The sequence below is a fragment of the Arctopsyche grandis genome, chromosome 11, assembly GCF_051622035.1.
Source record: "Arctopsyche grandis isolate Sample6627 chromosome 11, ASM5162203v2, whole genome shotgun sequence".
In the NCBI taxonomy this organism is placed as follows: Eukaryota; Metazoa; Arthropoda; class Insecta; order Trichoptera; family Hydropsychidae; genus Arctopsyche; species Arctopsyche grandis.
In genome coordinates, this window is record NC_135365.1 from 12,417,254 (window position 1) to 12,442,365 (window position 25,112).

Below are 25,112 nucleotides of genomic sequence, written 5' to 3' on the forward strand. Positions count from 1 at the left end.
TTAGTATTAAGTATGACGTCTTGCAACTATAATACTGTTATTATGCTCTGGTATCTTTATCCACTCACGTATTCTTAAAAATAGCGCTGTATAGCGATATTGAAAATGCTTTACTAATCCAAATTGTAAATAATATAATACATACGATTTTACTGTGTATGATATCTACATACTTCGATTTCAATATGTATAGTGCATTCATACAAAAAGATTCGCATCAGTGGTATATGTATGTATATATACATACGTACAATATTCAATCAATTACAAAACACGTCAAATGTGACGTTAAGTGTGTATTGTGCATTATAGCAGTGATGCAAGATGGAAAATTTAAGCAAACAAATCATGAGATATGCATTATTGTGCAGATTTTAACAGGAATTTCTCGTTTTCTCTTCAAAAAAAGTCAAAAAATTGCCTTCACATAAATATAATTTGAAGTTATGTACATGCATACAAGGTTCATACGTATTCAATCACTTCACACATTAGTTTTGTTTAAAATATTTACGGGAAAAAAAATAAAAAATATAATAGCATCTTGAGTAGCCAGCCACGTTTGAAATTGAGTAAGCAACTATGAAAAATAATTAATAAATGAAAAAAAGCTAAAATTATGAAACATACATACACAATACCGATGTACAAAATCTACCTATCAGTGACGTGCCGTTACTTTTTTTATTTAACAGACTAGGTATGAACAGAAAATATATATATATATATATTTTTTTTTTAATTATAATAATCTCTCTCGAACAGATGAATATAATTGTTATTTTTTGTTTTTATAGAAATATCCTAAGTAGTCTACTTTCCTTAATAACATATTTTTTTCTTCAAAATTTATTATTCTTAATGATTTGTCGAATAATCGATCGAGAATGCAACATTCCAAGGCCTCGGTAATTATTCTGAGGAAATCGTTTCGCGAGCCAAATCCCTTGCCATTTTTGTACTCAAGAAATTATGTGAAAATATGTGTTATTTTATCAAAAATAGTTCAGAATGATATTCGACTTCATAAATGCTTGTAGAGACGAATAAATTAATATATGAGCCATTATAATTGAAAGTGACATAAGTCCACTTTTCTACAACTTCAGAATTATCTCGCAAAACATTAAATATAATGTTTTGTGTTTAGCAATATTTAAAAATACTGGTGGTTTGTAATACGTTTATTCTGTTTTTCCGAGATTCTGGACATATCGAATTAAAAAAAGTGATTTGTGAATTGAGTCAAACAGAAATAGTGTTTTTGGAACTGAAAATAGACTCAAAATAGGTTTTGTCTTCGACAGAACGTCTATAAATAACAATTCAAGTACCACGAAAGGGAACAGAATCGAGACGGTGAGTCCGTGCAAGCGAACGACGCGGCAGACCATACCATAACAATTTTTACCACTACCACTACCTCAGCTAGGTCCGATTCCTGTTCCTGAACTTCCGAGGAACAATATCAATATGGACAACGATTTGAATATATTGTTATTGAATTGTTGATATTTTTAAATCTTAAGTAAAAGACTTTAGGGAACTAGCCATCTAGTCCAATAATGTGGCGCAACTGCTATCTCTGTATTACAATTAAAAACCTTGACGATTTTAAAATTACAATTAAATTCTCACTTATTGACAAAAGAGAAAAGAAGCAATAATTTCCAATCGGTAACAATTTAAAATCATGAATTCGCTAATTAATGCCGAACGAATTAAATTTACGTAATTCAGTGTTAAATTCCTTCAGAGGCGAAACGATGCTCCAAATAATCTTGAACGTCAATTATCAAGTTAAAATATTAATTGAATACCATTTAGCTCTTAATAATATAACAATTCATAAATAGTTTTATATAATATGTATAGAATATTATACGTACAAAACATTACTAGTGTACAAAGTTTGCAAATGCAATTCAATAAAACAACGGTTAGGTTGCAAAAGGAAGATTAACCTCGATGACCACGACAAGTCGTCGTGCTATAAGCAAAGTTGTTAAGCAACAATGCTGATTAAAAGCCTTCGTCGGAAGATGACCACATCACTGACCAACAATATGGAAACTCTTGGGGAACAACTCCAACTTGTACTCGGAATCGTTCACGTACTCACTAAATAAGCTGTCATAAAAATTACACTTTATATATTTTTGTATAGATAAAATAGAGTGTCACATAAATAATGAAAATTGTAATTAATACCTTCCGACACCTGCAATTACATTCATGTTTGCAAAAATATATATACATAGATAGTAATACAATATTCAAATAACCAATAATAGCCCACCATATACACATCGCCGTTTCAGCTAATAGACTACGCTTGCATAGATCAAAACTTCCAATTATCATCATCGTCATTTTCAACCATTCAACATCTACTGCTGAATGAAGGCCTCTCCATCACACATCAATTCCTCTCTATTTTGGGCAACTATCATCCATCTTACTCCACACATTTTTTTCTAATTTCATCCGCTCATCTTGCTTTCGGCCTTTCTTTCACCTTTTTACATTCTCTCGGGTATCATTTCTGCACTTTTTTTGTCCACCTTTCGTCAATTCTTCTAGCTACACGACCCTCCCATTGCCATTTCAATCTCTTCAATCTCTTCACTATATCAACTACTCTAGTCACACTTCTCACCCACGAATTCCGTTTCCGATATCTCTTCGTTATGCCTTTCTTTGATTGCGTTGGACTTTGTGTATACTTTTTGCGTTCAATGACCAAGCTTCATACATGTACATACATACATACATAAGTCATCACTGGCAAAACACATTGATCGAAAATCTTATTCTTCATTCAAAGTGGAATTTTTGATTAAAAAACGACATTTTATTCGCTAAAATGCACTCCATACTAATTTCGTACATCTCTTTATTTCCTCTTCTTGCTACCGGACATGTCTATAAAAAAGCTTATAATATTATACATATTTTACATATATGTATATATATACATATACCACGAAGGCCTAACAGGTAATTTCCAATGCGCCTTCCTAACCAGAAACATTGTACATTTGAAACAAGTACATATTGAAAAAGTAAATACATATCAATTGACATCCACAGAGATATCTATGGTCAAATTTGTAAATTTGCAGCATTTTATACAATTCAGCGAAATTCGAGATTAATGAAAACTCGAGATTTTCAAGAAAACGGGTAAGTTTGCCAATTTGTTGAAACCGTTTCAACGAAAATCAGATAAATTGGCAAACTCCAATGGGAAACGATCAACCTAGAGTCACAAATCCAAGGTCTGGCGAACAGAAACCATTGGGATTTGAACACGTGACTACTTTGTTCAAAGCATCATATGCTAACCACTAGTGTATGCTGCTCGTTAATATAATATAAATCACAAAGTAGACGAAATGAGAAAATTACATATATAATAACGTTGCCTGTAATACTTGGCGTTGCTCAGGCGAATTAAAGTTGAAAAAAAGCCAAATGGTTTCAAACCCTACCAAAATCAGTCTGCCGCTTAAGTGAAAACATCATAAGATATAATACCAAATTGGATGGTACTGAGTTGAAAATAGTAGATTTGCATAAAATATGCAAAATACGTATCGTACATCCAATTCGAACAGTTCAACAAATAAAAATTTAATAAATCTGACACGACTTACGATCCACCAGTAAATACACTCATACCGTACAGTAAGTTAATGACCCTTGTCATTATTATAAAGACCCGGAAAAAAAGCTCCATATACCGAAGAAGAGCCTTTTCATTATTTTTGATTGGCACTATCGACTTCTTAAGCCGAAGTCTGAAAGTGGTTCGTTTGAAAGATAGCGATTCAATTTAGCTTGTCGGACATCTGCAACGAGCGTGACTTAAGAGATGAAACGAAAATAGAAGAAGAACAGCAATCAGTGTGCGATGTTGATTGCAAATAAACAGCCTTTGGCTGGACGGGTAACCCGCTTTTTGTGTTTATTTGACTACACTTCTAAACCCGTTAAGCACTAATACACGATGTCGGTCGAAAGCGGTCCATAAAATCAACAGTTCCAATAACATTTGAACGACCTATTAATTATTGCTATTCAAACAATTCAGCATTGCAAAAGTAAATTTAGAATTTCGACATCATCATACCCTTTCAGCTTGTTTATACAATTCGTCATATAATAAAATTAAAATTCTTCATTATAAATCGACTAATCGTATTGCAGTCGTTTATTATTTCGATCGAATCATTCGGAAACCTGAAAGATTATATACAATCTTGATACGATTATTATAAACGACTCAAACGTGCCGATTTTTATATGTACATACATACAATTCGCAACACGTATAACCACTTGTGGATAAGGCATTGATTTGACCTTTTACCCGATTTCCACCGTATGTAAGCGTATGCTTGTAAGTTTTTATACTAAAAAATAACAGCATAATCATTTAGCAATTTATTTTAATCGATTTTAAAATTGATTGTGTGCTCATGTGAGTAATGTCTAAATTATATATGTACTTTATAATACCAGCCAAATCCGAATTTAATTTAAGTCAAAAAATGATAAAATTATAATTAGTGTCTAATGGAGTTTATCCTTGGTAAAAATTCACAAGGGGATTACGCCTTCACTTCTCTCGTCTATTCGTCAAAAGAGACCGCAATGACAACAGAATATTTTAAAAAGTGTTAATTTAAAAATTGGTCTTAATGAATTTATACCCGATAAAGAAAGAAATTGAATAGAAAAGGAAAAAAAATCTACCTGAAGAAAGGATCAAGAGAGGAAGCACCACAGTTGCTGGTCTCGAATTGAATATTTCATACACTGAAAAAACAATCAAAATTAGAATAACTTTATTATGTTCAAGTAATAAAAAATAAAAAATATATACAATTGACACGATATAAGTATGTTTGAAAAGATGAAAAAATTAAGCCAATATTGATAAACTAGTACACGCTAGCAAAAAATACTAAGTTTGACCATAGATATTTTAAAAAATCAAATCAAAGAACAGTAAAATAAAGTATTTGTTCGCGAACATGCTAAGTTCCATCCAGGCTAGACAAACATGACAAGCGCGAACACAAATGCGGAACGTCAAAAGAAATATATGTAGTTTTGTGATGTTTTTTTAAATTTATCTATGACGTAATAACAATAGATGAAATTTTGTTGATCATGTAAAAATTCTAACTCGGGATTTTGACTGATTCGAATTCAGGTTCGATCTCTGAACACGTTTTCATGATATATGTACATATGTACAAAAAATGTGTGTATTTTGGGATATTTTGAATACCGTTAGTCCTGTCGAACTGAAACTTAGTATCGGTTACTAAAATTCTCATCGATATGAGGTTAATTTTTTTCAAATTTTTCGGTAGACCAGAAATGGTACCTCCCCTTATAGGTGTCCTCTTTTTGAAGTTTTTGAATTAAATTATCTCCCAAACCGCTAACCGAATCAGACTGAAATTTTGTTACATGTAAACCATGTTACATGGAAATTTTGTTACAATAATAAATTATTTAAATATTTTTACCGCAACCGGAAGTAGTACTTTTACTCTAGAGAATCGAGGTTTTTTATGTTTTTCTCGGAAACCTTTCGGTATGTTGAACTGAGATTTCATATCTAGAAGTTTAAACTTAATACCAAGTTACATGTAAAATTTGGTGAGCACCCGTCAACTGGAAGTGGCAGTTTACTCTCGTTCGATTTTTCTTCTTCACTATTTTTTTTTTTGACCCCTTTAACATGTGTGCTCTTTACGAGAAAATTCGAGTATAATCCTTATATCAATGTGATGAAAATGAAAAAAAATCACTAAATTTAATAAACCGAATGTGGGATTTTTTCCTCTTAGAAAAGCCAAAAATGTTGTGACCACACGAGTTCTTCCACACCCCTAATCGTATCAAGCTGAAAATTTATATTGTTTTTTTTTTTTATTTACTAACTTAGAGTTGATTATTATTATTATTTCATTATTTTATATTAACCTTTTAAATTATTTTTATCTTCTTAATATTTAATGTGTGTAATATGTATGTATGTATAGTGATTTTAAGTAATAAAAAAGATTTGAACAAAATTCGACAACCTGAGGTAAAACTCTGTGGTCTCGTGTAAGTTTCCCTACATTTGCACTCAATTTGTATCGAAAATGCTTTTATTGCCGATATGTGTTTTATCCGTCTTATATTTCTCAAATACATCGATAAAATTTTTGTGATAAATAAATTTGGTTTTAAAACAAAATAAACGAATGTCTAGGCAAGTTTATGTATATTTAATTATTTCAAATAGTGACATTACAAGTATAGCATAGTGACATTACAGGTTGCCCAAAGGCCTTTATGGCCGGAAACATGAACATGAAAATAAAATTCAATAAAACAAAAATAATACAATTATAAAAAAATAAAAATAATAATACAATGATACAGATAGGAAAAAAATAATACAAATTAAACATTTTGATAAATCCACATGCGAGATCAAGTAATAACAAACACGTCCACATTAATTTATATTTCCTTGTGAAGGCATATGTACATACCTGGCAGTATGTATGTATATACATACATAGCACGCGATATCAGCGAGCTTTGAAATAAGCATGTAGTACATATGTACATATGTATGTACATACATACATACGTACATACATACATACATATGTACATTAGGCCGAAATGAAAAACGCGAATTTTGGATTTTCATTGATGGACCTAGTGGGAAACTTTCATCATAACAAGGGAACGCTAAATAAAAATATTTACTGATTTTAAACAATGTCTGTGCCTCCAAACAATCGATTTATCTTGTCAAAAATTACAAAAAAGTCGATTTTTTATCATATCTCTTTTTCGAAAATATGTAGTTTCGATTTTTTACTATTAAAAATAAATAAACGTTTAATAGTCATTTATTAAATGTAAGGAGGACAAAATTACCTATTTTGATGTAAGACATGACATTTTGCGCCAAAGTAGGACATTTTGGCTTCATCATACATATTTCATAAAATTCGTAAATATTTTGTATTCAATTTAAAGGTAATAAAAATCACAGAAACGTGAAAAAAATGACGATATTCTAAAAGGAACACTTCCCCCATACAAACACCCGCATGCTTTCTATAGTCACTTCTGAGCGAAACGTCAACTTTGAATTCTCGTTAATCAATCAAAACTTCAATAAGTGAATATTAAGCGTTTATTTATTTTAAAAACAGTAAAAAATCAAAACCACATGTACTTAAAAAAAAGAGATATTTGAAAACAACCTACTTTTTAAAAACATTTGTAGAAACAAATTAATTGGTTGGCAAAGGACATTGTTTAAAATCGACGAATTTTTTATTTAACGTGACTTAAATTTTCCATCAATTAAAATCCTAAATCCTCGCTTTTCGCTCCGGCCTAAATTGTACATATGTATATAGGTATATGTATACACACATACGTAGGTATATACATATATGTAGGTATATATCTACATACATACATATGTATGTACATGCTTGCACGAATGGGCAAGAATAGAGAACGCGATTAAAGATAAGAGAGAACATTCTGGAACCTACAAACTTTTTTTTAATATTTATCAATTTGCGATTCAGCTCATATTAAGTAGTATTCAATAGATATTAATTAAGAACTGGCTAAGAAAACCTATCACGTATAGAGTACATATGTACATATATTATGCTTCTCTAGCTCATTCCAATAAGCCTATACTACTATTGCTACTACTTTTACTCTCGTTATTTTCTCGAGACTCAAATGACCAATGATGTATTCTCCTCCTCTCTGGTATTATCAAAGCAGTTTCCACTTCTGATTGATCTGCACTGAATTTCTTTGGGTGTCCCATTGTTGAATTAGGAGGAGCAGTCTTTTCTCTTGATGATCTTCCATCTTGGTTTGGTAAGACTGGTTCAGGATGAAACCGGTAATTTGAAAACATTTCAAACTCAGAGCCGTTCCTGTCTGTTTTGTCTGTCAGCACATCTATGAGAGTGGTCATTTTGGTCTCAATACTTGTATGTGCATCTTTGACAAGGGCTGCACAGACCTTCAGATTATCAGTCACTCGAGCTTGAGCATTCATAAAGTTATCATTATGCCTGGCAGTATTGTTCGCCAACTGCTTCATAATAGATCCAATTTCATACAAGACCTTCTTGGCACGATCGGCAAAGTTCTCCATAAGAGAGTTACTCCTCATTAACTCCACAGCAGCCTTTTCCCTATCCTCGTAGGAGTAAAGTTTGGAGCTTATGACTGCCTTTAAATAATTTCTTCTTCCTCTTTTGAGCTTTTCCTCAAAAATTGAGAGGTCCGTGATGGAACTAATTGCATCGAGGTAAAATCCAAATCTATCATTCCTGTTCAAACCTATTAGATGATCCCAACAATCATCTCTCCACAGATCATGATGTCTCTTCAACTCTTTTATGTCCTTTATCGACATAGAAACAGTGAGCTCCACATATTTGGGAGGAATAACATATGGATCCGTGAAAGCCTTCATGGGGGCAATATTAGGCGGAAAGGTTAAACCAAACTCTGGAATAGGAGTCTTCTCTGGTTCCTTCTTGAGAGTCTGTCCGTCTTCCGAGAGCGCCTCCAAGAGATAAACAGAAACGTCATCAAGTCCTTTGTCCATAATCCCAGAACTGTATCCTAAAAAGCGAGACAATTAATTTGTATCATCTTCAACATCCATGTCTATAGATTGGTATCAGGTCAATTTATCATTAAATATGGGGTTTGACTATAATGTGCTTATTGTAATTATTATAAAGATAAACAGCAAGTAAAAATAGCAAGATTCATCAAACAATATAAAGGAATAAAATATAGAGACCTTATAGGATAGTTATTAATGACTTTCATCTCATCATTAGTTATTAGATCATGTCATCATTAGTTAAACGGCCACGCTGTTACAATTGAATGTCAGTTGTAACGGTTACAATAGAATGTCGACACGACTAACATATAAACATCGAGGAATTCCATGTAGAGGTCAAGAGTAATCGCGTACAAGATAATGAATTAAAATTTTGAAATATACCGTCCGTCATGCGATCTACCGCAAAGTCGTTTAACGGATCACAATATGAACTTTGACCAACTTAAAAAAATTCGTTGGCTATAAAGCAGTGATGCACAACATTTTTGAGAGATGGGCCAATTTATCCATTTTGTGGGCTGCATATTAACAATAATAACTATGTACATATGTATATGAAGGTTATATTCCATTGCTACTATTATGGTAAGAAATTCAAAAGTGTGACACGGGTTGGTTCGTGAACTCCAAGTGTGAGAGTCGTATCTTCATGTCATTAATATTTCGCACAATTATTCATTGTTTCGAGAAGCTTCTCTTACATTTCTTCACATATGGGAATTACCGTTATCGATCACTGTCAAGCCTATATCGAGGATAAAAAATACGACAAAATAATATCACCTAAAACAATACAAGGGGTCGGGTTTGCGAAGGGACGCAACGGTAAAGATTTAGCGTACCGGCGTTTTTTTTGTTGCATGAGCAAAACTATCTAATAAAACACGTGCCACGTACCTCTCTGTGTGTCTTTACATTTAGACAATACAGAGACTTTAAATTTCCAATGAAACAGTACTTGTCCACCAATTGCTTTTGAAAAGTTCCATTTTCTTCTTGAATTCTTCTTTGTTTATTGATGATAACAGCCATTATAAATAAGTAGGCAAAAATATAGTTCAGATACGATTAAATGCCTATTTATACTAGCAAAGCACAGACCAGCAACTGCGCGTAAACAGCAGTACCAAAAATATTATTTATTATATTCTACACATGTATATGTTCCGTAATATGTACATACGTGGCATAGACGCAATAGCAGTAGCCGACACTATTTATTAATATTTTACAGCAGTGCAATATCCCTGAAACGTAACAAAGCATAACCGGTTTCAAGCAGACATGACGTCATAGTGGTGAGTGCACCCAAACTAACAAAAGTGCACATGTGCGTATAAATATTTTAGGAAAGATCATGTGTGACGCAAGCAATATCGCGCTGTATCGTCGCGTCCTTTAATGTATATGTAATCCGATTTTGCCTTGTACTCGGATAAAACAAATCTGAACTTACCAAAACATGCACTTTTCCGTGCACTGTTGTGCCGGATTGTTGACGTGCAGTGCTTGACCTGCATTTGTTAGAATACAATAAAAATACTTCATATATGTATGTGTAACAGCGAAAGCATATTTCAAGTGAAAATATATTTTCAGCAATTGAAACAGTGAAAATTTATCAAACAATGAATTTACAACGTTTAACTCTATAAATTTAACCCTAACAACCCAAACTTGAATTAATAGGGCCAGCCCTTACTTAACCTAACATTATCCTAACCCTCAAATAATACCAACCTTAACAATCTAATCTTAAATGAATAAAACCAACCCTGAGAATGTTACTGGTTATGATTTCACTGAAACGTCAATGAAAATATATTTTCACTTGAAACATAATTTCACTGTGACATATGCACAACATGCACACGAAGAAAAACGTCTTATAATTGAACTGCAATGAAATTTTTCTGTCAAAACAAACGATAAATTAATATACATGTTACAGTTGAAGTGTAAATAGTTCTAGTTGTAATATATTTTGACTAATTGGAATATATTCCATCTAACCTGGTACGAACTACAACTACCGATATAGTTGAAGTGTATTTTCAATTGTAATATATTTCAACTAGATGGAATATATTCCGTCTAACCTATGTTATTTGACTCATATGGCGAACAACATACCAACTGGCCAAAATATATTACAACTGAAAATACAGCGCAACTATAAGTTGATACCAGGTAAAATGGAGAAGCTAGGTTTCCGTAAAAACGTCCCTCGACTAATAAATTGAATTGATAAGTCACATTTTTGTTTTGAACACATTCTTAGACTTATCATAATACGGTAATCATTACCTTTATACATAATACCCAGTAAATATTAACGCATTATTGAATTCTTAACCATTCGTAGAAACACCAGAGCTGTCAAAACTCAATTTTTATATTACAACTGGCACACATTATTGAAAGTGTATACGCTTGTAGAGATATAATTTACTAATTTAATTGTATTCGAATATGAATGACGTAAAACGCCGATGGGAATATACATATTACAACTGAAAATACACTTCGACTGTAGCATACATATATATTGAGTAAATTTGAATATTGTTACATAAACGTTAAGCAATGGTAAATTCCGAGGAGAACTATGTATGTAGTACTATTTAAATAAAATGCGTGTATACATTTTTATTTTTTTTTATTTCATACCAGGAAGGCATTACAGGTAAACCCCAATGCGCCTTCCTGGCCAATTACAAACAATACAGCATTTTTTTATTATATAAGTCGCTAAATTACGAGACACTGACTAAAACTCGATACATATGTGAGCATGTATCAAACATAGATTTTTTTCATATTCAATGAAACATTAAGAGTTGAAGTAAATCATTTCGGGCCGTGGGTTTTGCATCACTGGTATACATATTTATAAAGGCTATCCACGTCTCAGATGTAGCCGATAAAAAATAATCATTCCATTGATAAAAACATCCAAATATCGCAGGTATAAAAAATAACAAGCGATTCAACTTCGTGTTGAAGGCGCTGCTCTTGAATCTGAACCACACTTTTAAAGAAGACATATTTTTCTCGCAAGGAACACATTTTCAGTGTGAAAACATCCCAAAAAGGTAGGTTCGCGTAATCCGAGACGAGGATACCGGGAAAAATATGAATAATTCGGAACGGCGACTTGGGAAGGTACTAAAGCCGCCCATTTATCACGTGTTCGTCGAATTGAATTTCGATCGTCCGTTTTGGGGTGCCGAACACCCCGGGGATAAATCCCAAACGGTTTTACGGCGCCGAGCCAAATCGGGAATCCCTCATTTAATTATGCCCCCGAAACCTTTGAACGTCACGTTTCTTCTCGGGATGAAATTTAATACAAAGAAGAAAAAAAAAACGAGATATTATCTCGAAGTGTACGCGCGAAATTTCAACCGAAACCGAGAGGTTATTTAAGACGTTACCTTCGTTTGATGCAATCAGCTCCCAGATATAATTCTCTGTTTCTGCACGATAATCGCGATTGTACAATATTTGAATGCTTTGTTGTAACGAGTTGGTTTTTGTGTTGTTGCAGCCAGTACCAATCTTGTGGGAAAGTTCACACAGAGCGTGAGGCGGATCGTCCAAGACGTCAAAGATGAAGGCACATCCAGTAAGTAGTACCCTTCAAATGTAATTATGATTATTTTAATCTAGTTTAAAATATATACACACAAGTTACTGCGTGGTATACTCGTCAAACTGAAGACAGGTAGTTTTGTTTTTAAAGTAACAATTCGGTGAATCGACTGTTTGCTGTCCGCCACCACTCTTTTGTTTAGAAATTTTTGAAAAAAATTTAAATAAATGCATGTTTTTAATCGTTTAAAAAATACTTGTATATATAAATATGAATTGAATTTTTATGTTTATTTAATACATATTATAAATTTTATACATACATACCTACTCCGACAGTGAAATATAATAACTTTTACAAATTTGATTCATACATAAACCAGAAATTCATCTAATCATTTTTATATATGTTACACCGAATCCGTGAAATTGTCTATGACACGCATTCGGCAAGAGAATTGCCGAATGCGTGAAAAATGCAAGCACGTTGCTCAGTTCACGGATTCGGCAAATTCTTTGCCGAATGCGTGAACTGGACAGCGTGTAATATTATAACCATGTGTCAAAGTGACAGCTGAATGAGGATGTTTAATTTACATATTATTATGTATAATATGACTACATACATATGTTTCGATCATCTCATATGACTTGTACATAAATTAATGCTATTTTTATACATTTTGATCAATATTTTAACAGTCGGATGATCGAAACATATGTATGTAGTTATATTTATACATAATAATATGTAAATTAAACATCCTCATTCAGATGTCACTTTGACTCTTGTCCACGCTGTCCAGTTCTAAAAAACAACACCGGAGCGCTGCTGTCTATCTGCCGACTCCACACTTTGAGCAGACAAATTCTTGCCAAATACACGCATTCGCCAAAGAATTTGCCGAATCCGTGAACTGGGCAACGTGCTTGCATTTTTCACGCATCCGGCGATTCTGTTGCCGAATGCGTGTAATAGACAATTTCACGGATTCGGTGTAACATATACATACATACATAAATTCAATATAAACCGAATTTGATTCATATTTAATTAAATTAGTATATTTTATTTTATTTTATTCAATCAATCAAAGTACACTCGTCATTACAGATCGCTCCAATGCGATACTATACACATCAAGAAATACATATATTTTTAATACATAATCATTACATAATTCGAAACCATACATGAAATATACGGCCAGACATTTTTATTTTACATACATACATATATACGGCCGCAAGGACCATTGAACTAATTTTAACAATTAATTAAGTACAGAATTAATCCATTGAGACATCTTTGGATTTTAGATTTTGTGCACAATTATTACAATTTATACACAGAATAAATACAGATGATTATTGAGACATCTATAGATTAAGATTTTGGGCATAATTTTTACAAATTATACACAATGATACATACAAATTTTTGTGACAACAGGAAAGGATTTATTTGCCAATTTGAGGAACCGTTTCAACAATGATCAGATAAAATTGGCAAACTCTGATAGAGAAACGATTGATTTGGAGTCACAAAACCCCCAAATCTAACCAGCAGTTTTGGCTAATCGAACCAGTGATCGCATGGTGCCAAGCATATACGCTACCATTAAGCCAAACTGCTGGCTGTTTGTATGTATGTGTTGTGCTATTGATACACTCAGCAACGACAAAAAAAATAACGAAGCGGAGACTATTCTATCGTTACTAAATTTGACCCATTGAATTCGACTATGGCAATGATTTTCGTTGCTTTCTTCTCGTTTATAAGATGAGCGTTTAAAAATTGCGCAATGCTTACAGATTTTTGGCTTTTATTATTATTTATTTTTATTATTTTTTTAATTTATACCAGGAAGCCTCACAGGTAACCCAATACGCCTTCCTGGCCAAAAAAATTGTACATTTGATACAAGTATTATTATATAAAGTAAATACATATCAATTAACATCCACAATGACATTTATTTTCATATATTTAAATTTGCAGCATTTTATACAATTCAGCGAAATTCGAGATTGCTGCAAACTCGAGATTTTCGAGAAAATGGGTAAGGTTGCCAATTTGTTGGAACCGTTTCAACGATAATCATATAAAATGTCAAATTCTGATAGGAAACGATCGACCTCGAGTCACAAATCCAAGGTCTGGCCAGCAGAAACTAGTGGGATTTGAACCTGTGAACGCTTTGTTCAAAGCATTATGTGCTAAACAGTAAACACTAGTCTATTCTGCTGGTTTTTAAGTCTTTAACTCAAAATCTAGTAATGCTGTGCCAAAAGTGTGTATTGAAATCAATAGTCGGATGTTTTTTCTATTGATTGTGATATTTTATTACTTTAAAATACTTATTATTAATTATATAGCGAATTTTAAAAGAGAAAAAATATACTTTTTACCTTCACATTTTTTTGGTAGTATCATAAACTTATTTCGCTAATTTATTAATTAACCACGTTGATAAAAATTGGTTTTTTATTTCGATATTTTTTTTTATTATCTTAACTTACTACTTCGAGTGACAAATTATTTTCAATCAAGTTCAAAATGCGGTTGTTTATGAGTTTATGACTATGTATGATTGAAGAGCGAGATGAAAAATTGAGAGCGCATCACTCCATCTCACTCACTCATTCTCATTTACTAGCGATGAGCACCCAGCGTAGAACATTTCATATTGTAATTTAAAATCATTTTGTGATCGAATAAGTACGTTCAGATGAAATAAAAAAATATTCAGATAGAAAACCCACCCTTGTTAATGTAGTGAAATATATAACTGATCCAATAAATACATGATAGCTCATAATACGATAAAAACATCCGACTATTGATTTCAATATTCATTTTTGGCACATCAATAAACGAGAAATAATCAACAAAAACATTGTGACATTCGAATTTAGTCGATCAAACTTAGTAAAGATTAATTAATCTCCGCAACGGTCAGTATAAAACGTGATTTGTTGTTGCTCAGTGTATTGTCAATATGTGGTATTGTAAATATAAGAGAACTTCCGTGTATATGAGGTCCTCTTATTTTTAATCATTAATATTCAATTGGCCAACTATAAATCATATAAAATTCCGTGTATTCTTCGCCGAAAGGAATGTTAATATTATGAATAAATTATTATTATAAATAAGGAAAGTGTTAATTAAACAAAATAAAGGAAACACATTTTATTCAAAAATTCCATTCTACGTATAAAGATTTTTATTATTAGCAAAAAAACCCAACAACAGGAAAACAGCACTTCTCTTTAACTTGTACTTTATTTTGATTTGGGTAAGGGAAATCACTACAATCATTCACCATGCCAAAGTCGTCGACCTGTTTCAATACTAAAAATAATAACCCTGTAACATTTTACGCCCTCCATGATAATTATCTTCATTACCAAATAATATATAAATAATACAATAATACAAAAAAGTCACATTTTATATAATAAATACACATATATTTCATAATCCATCACCTCAATTTTTTTTATTAACACACTTATGAAATATAATATCTCCAAACATTGACCCAAAATATGTAATCAATATTCCATATGCGAATTACTTAATATTTTAAATTATTTACATAAAATTTTTACGCGTTGCTTCGTATGAGAGTGGTGATTTTTTTTTCAACTAAATCAATTTTTCATATAAAATAAATAAATGCATACTCAATATTCAAATTTCATAACTATAATGAATCAATAACAATTATTACTTTCGCTCATCGTTTTCGAATTACTGAACTTAAATAATTCGTTTTGTTCTACAGCTACTGCTTGGTAATACATCATGTCCGACGTTGCTGGAACAGTTGGGACTTTATGTCCCTAATAATAATATGTAATGTTCGTAGTAGACATTATCATTTGATGGTTGTACCTCCTGCTCGTAAAGTTCTTTTTCGAATGGCTCCTATTCCAAGAGCAATTCTACTTCTCAATGGAAGCGTTGCTTCTGAGCCTGAATGCGATATTTTCCACCTTAGTGAGCGTAGATTATCGGATATTATTCTAACCTATTTGTCTGGTAGCCTGCGCTCATCATTATTTTCATAATTAAATGTGATGTATGACTGGAATTTTGATCTTCTCTCTTCTATTTGTGCCTCGCAGGGATGTTTTGTCAAACATATATTATTATAAATTTTTATATTATAAATCTATATATATAATTAATAAGAGGTAAGTAAAAATAAATGTATGTCTGTGTGTCTCGAATAGGCTCCTATAACACTGAACCGATTACGATGGAACTTTCAGGATTTGTTGTTCGGAAAGATTACTGTGAAAACAAATCGCCCAAAAACGGGAATGAGTGTCATTGCAACGCTATAATTTCAAATGTTTTCGCGTCGCGACCAACGTGTTCGCTGTCTGCATTTTTCCCACAACGGAACGGGAACGGGAATTGCATGCGTTATTGTGGCATTGCATCGCATGCCGGGTTCAGCTTGTTATATTATAAATTTTATTTAATTTTTTTTTTTCGTTACGTTCATTTTTATATATTATTTTCGGAGTTCTTCCTGTAATGCCACAATGGTCCAAAAACTATAAATAAATATAAATGTACCTAACATTATACGATGCATCTTCTACTAGTGAGTGGTCGGTCGTTGGTTGGGTCCGTCGTTGGGTGGGAGCAACACGTTCAATTTATTTTTTTTTTCGATTCAAAGGATTCAGAGTCCCCGGAGGGGGTGCAGCCAGATGGAGCTTCGCCGGGGACGCAGCCCCCATGGGGCCCCGCCGAAGGCCCCACAGGGGGCGCAGCACCCGTGGGCCCCACCGAAGGGGGCACAGCCCTCATGGGCACCCTGTCAGGGGCGCCGTTATTTGTTATATTAATTACTCATCATGTATGACTCCTTCATTGTCACGTGATGAGTAATTAATATTACCAATAAAACGACTAACCAGTAGAGATAAGACACACCTAATTTAATAAGTAGTACCATTGAGTGGTGGTACACCTAATTTAATAAATAACGCCATTGATTAAGCACTGACTAACCGAATTTGTACAACACGTGTCTTCAACACATTCATTGTTTTAAATAAGAGTATATATGTAGGTACAAACTCGACACTGTTAGAATTTAAGTTAGCCCGTAATCAGCTCTTGTACTGAATATATAAATAAATCATTATTTTTTATTCAAACCGTTCGGTTCGTCTGGAATTCTTTGTTCGTGCACTTTTATTACGTGTTAGTATTGCGTGTGCGTATAAATTACCTTACACTATATTTATATATACCGAACATATACATTTATTTTAATTCGTGTATCAAATCCTTTCTGAAACCACACGTTAAAAACAACGAGCAGAACACTAGTTACATATACATATATAAAACTCATCATAATTCACACAACAAGTTCTGAATAAATATATTAAATAAATTTTAATACATACGAAAAAATAAACAATAAAACTTACTTAAATACACATATTAAAAAAAAAACCGTCCAAATGTTAAATTTCATACACCGAAGATAAATCAGGATAATATTGTGTTTTTCAGGTGGGCAGAGCAAGGAAGAGGTGATCGAAACTAACGAGCGGCTTCGCGCCGTCAGGATTCGCCTCGATGATTCATACGATACAGCCAAAAAAGCTCTGGTTAACCTCATGGCTCGTTATGGAGACAGCAAGGCCCAAAGGAATGTCTTCCAGCGATACAACCTGCTCAAAATCATGATCAAGGTAAAAGAAGAAGCTCGCCTCGAATTCCTTTTACGGAGAACCGCATAAAACCGGTCAAGGAAACGATTCGTGTTCACAAAAGCTTTTCCTCCTTATGATTCAGAATAATAATATAATAGAAAGTTCACCGGAAACTACCAATTCCGAGTCGAATAAAATCACAAACAAATCCATATTTGTATTTTCTTTTTTTTAACTTCATTTATCGGTATCGCCTTTTGGTATTTTCATACCCGTAAGAAATCCAATGCTAGGGCGTAGTTACATGCATATGTAAGCTCAGTACATGTGTTTACTCCGGTTCGTTCATGAACTTACTAGTTTATTCATATACCAGCTAGTTTCAGTTTAATCGCTAACAGTCAAAAACTATCTTCAAATAGACTCACCATGTATCGCATGACACTTTTAGCTGACAAAACCTTTGAGATGTCAAAACACCAAGTATTTACAACGGAAATCCTATGCAAACCACATTACAACGTTGCTATAATTCCCGTTTCCGCTGATATTAAAAATATTGCAACTCATGGTAAGCATATATATTATACAAAGGGGTGGATCAAACGATTGAGAATACTATAACTTATGCCTAATAGTTTGTGCATGAACAAACTAGTTCGTTTATCAATTTGTTATTTCGTGCTGATACTAAAACTGTTTAGATTGGTTCGTGTATGAACAATCTAGTATGTTCATGAACGGAATATACACTTTTACTGTAACACATTCATAACTGAACAATGGATTCTAATGTTTGTAGCTCCCAATATATATGTATATGGTTAAATGAGGTATTACTTTCAGAGGGTATTTGATTTTGATAAAAAACGAAAAATCGATTTGCATTTGCTTTTTTTTTTTTTTAATACTTTACACAGAAACATAAATACATTAGTTTGTTCATACACGAATTGGTTTTAGTTTGAGTGCTAACACTCAAAATATATCTTTAAATAGACTCACCAGGTGTAGCATGAAACTTTTAGCTGTGAAAACCTTTGGGATAACAAAACACCAAGTATTTAAAAGGAAAATCTGATGGAAAAGATGTATTATAACGTTGCTCCCGTTTCTGTTAATTTTCAAAATATTGCAACCCAGCATAAGCAAATATGCATATGGTTTCGTCGCCTGTTGCTCGGGGCATCAAGCTCCTCAACCAGATTTCTGCTAACTTGGATTTGTTCAATCTAAAATATGCTGATCTGATCGGAGAATTGTTTAATTTGAGATCGTAAATGTGTTCTCACATTTAATTGTTCATATTTAATTTTATTTTTGTTCTTAACTTTACATAATTTTCATGCTTTATTTTTGTTTACATATTGATATTTAATATTTATTTTTGCATCTTTTAATTGTTTTTTCATGTATAGTGACTATATTTTCATGTAAAGCCTAGCTATAGTGACGCCCTGGAGTATATCTGTAATGTCACTATAGCTTGATTTTTTTGATTTTTTAATGCTTTTTATTATTACGAAATTATGTTCACAATACATCTTATATCTATTTTAATAGCTACTGATCTACTGATCATTTTCTATTTTAAAATTTAATTTAATTTGGTTAGTAATCATAGTATTACATATATCTATGTAACTTAATAAACTGTAAATTTTCCAAATAAATAAATAAATATATTATTCTAATGTTAATCTACAGCTTAATAGGAAAAAGAGCTCAAAAACCTATTTACAATCCTTATTTCACTATAGCTTAACTGTAAACAAATAAATAAAAGATGGAACAAACGATTGAGAATACTCGAGACAACTTATGCCTAATAGTCAGTGCATGAACAAACTAGTTCGTTTGTCAACTTTTTATTTTGTGTACACTATAACTGAACAAATTGGTTCAAGTATGAACAAACTAATATGTTCATTAACGAAAGGAAAGGTACACTAGGACCGTAACATTTATTTACATTTTTTTTTATAAATTATTTATAGAATTTATTCTTCCAAAATAAAATATAAAATCAAAATAATGAGCGTACTGTTTCTATGTGTATATATAAAAGAGCCGAAGGGCTTAAATATCTGAAAACAAATTCCAAAATAAAAGACATTTTAAATTTAAAAGCAGAATTTTTTCACATCCTATTCATTCCAAATATGATATTTAAATATTTTTACATGAGATAGTCGATCAGATTTTTCCTTTTATATTATGCTTTCAACCTTCCTCTGTGTGTGTGTGTGTTAAAGAAAAACACTCAATTCAATGGATTTTTCTATATAATTTCCGGTAAACGATCCCCCTCCCCTCCCCCCAGTAACAATTCATTAAACAGATCGGTTTGCGAATCGAAACGATGCGATACGTTCCCCTCTCGTGTAGAATGGCGACCAATCCTTTTAAGCAGCGTTCGATCCGTGTTTATTTTTCCGAAACATTCCGGAAAACTCATTAGAACGCACAAAAGAATCGGACGGCGTGCCAGCTTCCGGGGGAATTGGCAATCCTTTCGGAGCCACCGAAATAATCCCGGCTTAGGTTAATTGATGTTTACGACTCGACTTTTGCGATTAATAAAAGCCTAGCCGACGAACAAATCGCGTCAAAAAATCGAACAAAAAATTATTTATTGTTAACATAAATAAATATCTGGAATACCTATTCAATCTGATTGGAGTTACCTAGTTTTAATGTTTATACATCCATTTATATTATAGACATTATAATATACCAGTGTTTTGCCCGATGAAATATCATCGCATGGGCTATGGCATATTAAGAGGGCTGTGCACCCGAAACCTTAATTTTGTTGCCGTTCCTTTCTTCGATATATATATTGAGTGAATGCGACAATATATATCAATATACATTTATATATTTTGTGTGAATGCGACAGTTGCGCTTCGACCAGACAATACGTATTTTAAATCGACAAAATCGAGGTTTCGTATTCTCCTATTTTCTCCTCCAAAACTGGACCAATTTTTACAAAAATTTCATCATCGGTATGAGAAAGATATTTTCTGTGCAACTATGTGCGTATTTTTTTTTAAATCGACCGTTAAATAAGCACGCTGGACTCTTTTCGTGGGTGTAAAAAAGAGGCGATTTTATAGATGTTTGGTGGCTCCTAGTACTAGCTCCTATAAAAAATAACTAAACAAAAAAATAAAACAATAGATGCATCCCAATGGTGGATATCCATAGCATATTAAAAAATAATTTATCTAGTGCTATAATTGAGGAAGGGAGAAATGTAATACGTTTGTATGGACAAGGCGCTGGTGTCCAGCCCTCTTAAGCTTTTAATTAAAAAAAATTAAAGAAATGTGTCGATCGTATCCTGTGTTCGATCCGCACGCAATCGTATTTTTTTCAAATACCTTTTAAATATATTTAATTGTTTAATATGACGAAAAAATGGTAAAAACTATCAACCTACCTACATATTTATAAACAATATAAAACACCAATAGAAAAATTGATTAATTTATTAATTAATGAAATAATTTTTTTATAGATGGCGCTAAATGCTCAGACTTATTTTCCTAGAGGAAAAAAAAAAAAAAATATATATATATATATATATATATATATATATATATATATATATATGTATGTTATTATGTTAGTATTATATTGTATTGTTGGGAATGTTTTAACTGTGACGTACATACATATGTATGTCGAATCGAAACGACTCTTATAGTACAGCGAGCGTTATCGCACACAGATATACAGACACATAGAATAGCGATATAATATACATATATGATTAATTATAACAACAGTGTTTTAACAGAATTTAGCATACAAAGTATGCTAGATATAATTAACCTTATATAAAGTCTCCCAGTGGAAGATGTGTTGATGGTTTTTGCTCTGAAATCAAAATCTGTACATGTCTATTTTGAAAGTAAAATATTATGACAATCTTACCAGAAAACAATTTAAATTATATAAATGAGCTTAGAATGGTACATATGGAATATGTACATATGTATTATAAATGAAATTCAATAACATATTATATATTTCTTCAAATAATAATTAAAGATAGTAATAAGCCATTTTGTTTTACACTTCACTGAAATACAATTTCTTGTAAGAAACATAATTGCTTTTCCTTTTTCCAAGTATTATACAACCGTACTATTAGATTAACCCAGCCAAATTGTGTCTTTTGAAAGCAACTATTCTGTCTGTATTAAACTTTTCCATTCCTTTTTATTTCACTTCAAAGAGTAAGAGGAAATCTCTATATTATTCCGGAGGACTTTTTTTTATTAAATAGCTTCTTCAGCGTTACTTAATGACTTAATGCGTTTAATAAGATTTTCCGCTTGAAAGCTTCCGAATAAAATAACACGGAATAATCTTATTAATCTTCTTTGATATAACGAAAACAAAGTTATAAATCCGTTAATGTGAGTTAATTATGTAAACAGAGCTGTATTAAAATATTGTATAATTTTTTAATTCAATTTCATTCAGGATGTGATTCGTCTTGAAACTCAATATTGGACACTCGTGGACATTCCTAAACAGGAGAAACAAGAAACTGTGCCAGCATTTGTCCTGCGTGCCTGCGCTATAATGGAAAAAACTCAAAAATCTGGAGAGGGTGTAAAAACATCAACTAAACTGGCCGAAGAAGCTGCCGATAGAAGAGAACGAATAGAAAGACTCACCGGTGATGTTTTATAAATTTGAATCGATTTCATATACTTGAATGTGTTTACAAATAACTAATTTTGTTGTTTTTGGTGGTTTTAGACATGATAACAGCGCAGATAGAAGCCGAAAATACTCAAATGACTAACGATTTGTACCGTCTCTTAAAAAAATATTCAGGATTGAGGAATCTTATCAGGGAATTGAAGGTATATTTATAATTAAACAAAATTCGAATAATATAAAAATAGAATTCTTAAAGTAAATTTAATTAAAATCTTTGCATATATAAAATATTTATTAGAACCAATTAAATAAGTTGAACTCACAATATTGTCACATCGAAACCACAATTGTTTAAATATATTTTGCGGTTTACCTGATTGTTGACCTCCAATAGTTTTTAAACAATAAATATTTTACTAAGGACATTTTTAGCATTATATTTATACTATGATTCATAACAATAATATTGTAATTTTAAAACCCAACAGTCTGACTATGTGAGCTCCAAGGTATATCCGATGTTTCCCCGTTACACAATGCTTAAGGACATGATCAAGGATATTATTCACGATCCAGACTATATGGAAGTATGTCATGAAGTCGATTCTTAGTCATCCAATTTGAAAAAGGAACATAAAAGGTGAGAAATTTAAACCATGGTGTGTTTGTGCGAATTCGTCCGACACTACTATTTTCATACTGCCATTTTCTAAGTATGATTAGTTCGAAGAAAATACATATTTTCGAGTAAAACACATATTTGTTATTATGATTTTTCCATTTTTAATACACGATCAAACTTTGGTAAAATGAAATCAACAAAAACCTGGAGATAAAGTAGAATTTACATATTATATTATATAAAACATAACATATTCAAACATCATATCTCACTTGGATAATACATACATTGTGACCATCTTGTTATTTATATGATACATATTATAATATGATATGAAATATATGAATTTTCGCATATCAAAATTTTATTGTATTCTGCGGCCCAGCCGCCAAAAATATATTATAAATTTTTAATAAATTTATGTATATTTTCGATAAAGAAATATAATTTTAATTAAACGTTAAAAACGCATAGTATCATTGACACGACCAAAAAATACAATTATTATAACGTTCGTTTTAAAATTAACATTGCAGCATTTTAAATAAAATATATTTTTAATATAGTCGCGACAGTTGATTATAAATATTGTATTCACTTAATGTTAAACTTTTTATGGATAATAATTGCCCATTAAAAATGTTGAATATTCAAAACTACTCACAATATATGCATTTGTACTCAAATTCTCCATTATAAACGGGCTATACAAACAATTGTTTGTTGTAACAATAACAACACCAGTATTAAAATCATATATTGAGGGAATATAATTTTAAATAAATTAATGAAAATTAATTAAAAAAAACAGTTCAAGACTGCCAACGTAAATAGGTTTATATTAATAATTATATTCACGTATTGTGAATGTTGTATTAAAGTATTCATAGAAGATGCTTTACTATAATCATTATTTTTATAAAAAAATAATGACTACATGAATATAAATATACTAAAATATATACAAAATATAAATAAGTAAAATTCGTATTCATATATTTCAATATCTAATATTATCAGTGTTATCCATATCATTAACAATACTGGAAATTTTTAAACATACATACATGTAAAATATTCTTGCCTATGTAATTTAGGAAAAATAATGTTTTACACAAATATCTACATACATAACTATAAAATGAAGACATATCTGTTTAAATGCATATAAAACATATGTCTAAAATATTTTGATTTTAATATTTTTTTATACAATTTTGTTTCAACACGTAGAAATCAATGAAATCAGATTTGAAATTTAGTTTAAAAAGGTTGTGCTTAGCAGGAAATAAATATACATTATTACAGTTTCAATTCTCTGTCATACTGATTGTTTACCTCTATACATATATATCTGTTCCGTTTATTTTTAAGTGTGTGGCTATTTGCAGATACTATATCCGCAAATTATTGGCTAATTGCAGGTACTATATCTGCTAATTATTGACTATTTGCAGGTATTATATCTGCGACAGGCGCAAAGTCTTCTGCGCATGCGTGTGAACTGTCACTGTCAGCGTGTTTACTGTTAAAATTTTGTTTTAAACCTCTTAAAATTTAGTTCGAACTCGTAAAATGATGTAGAGTAAAAAATATAATCCAAATTAGTTAATATTATTAATTGTTAGAAGATTATTATCATATACAACGTATAATACCTACATACAAGTACAAGCTGCTAACTAGCTAAATGATATAAATCTATTATAATATCGTGCGAAATTTATTTGCCTCGTGTATAATGAACGATTTATTAAACAAGTCTAGCATACAGTAAATGTAAGAAATTATAATCGGATTATAAGT

At 31.6% G+C, this 25,112-nt stretch overlaps 2 protein-coding genes across 2 annotated transcripts; one reads left to right on the forward strand and one right to left on the reverse strand.

The window, feature by feature from the left end:
• Positions 1 to 7,729: 7,729 nt before the first annotated feature.
• On the reverse strand, positions 7,730 to 12,362 carry LOC143918569 (uncharacterized). The gene is made up of 2 exons (XM_077440509.1): positions 12,148 to 12,362; positions 7,730 to 8,697 (listed from the first exon to the last, which is right to left on the reverse strand). Exon 2 carries the CDS (start codon positions 8,678 to 8,680, stop codon positions 7,730 to 7,732), a length of 951 nt encoding a protein of 316 aa, XP_077296635.1. The 5' UTR covers positions 8,681 to 8,697; positions 12,148 to 12,362.
• Positions 10,492 to 23,295, forward strand: LOC143918571 (uncharacterized). Its single transcript, XM_077440510.1, has 7 exons — positions 10,492 to 10,500; positions 10,789 to 10,900; positions 12,261 to 12,338; positions 17,856 to 18,037; positions 22,499 to 22,697; positions 22,781 to 22,887; positions 23,173 to 23,295. Exons 1-7 carry the CDS (start codon positions 10,492 to 10,494, stop codon positions 23,293 to 23,295), a joined length of 810 nt encoding a protein of 269 aa, XP_077296636.1.
• The last annotated feature ends 1,817 nt before the right edge of the window (positions 23,296 to 25,112 follow it).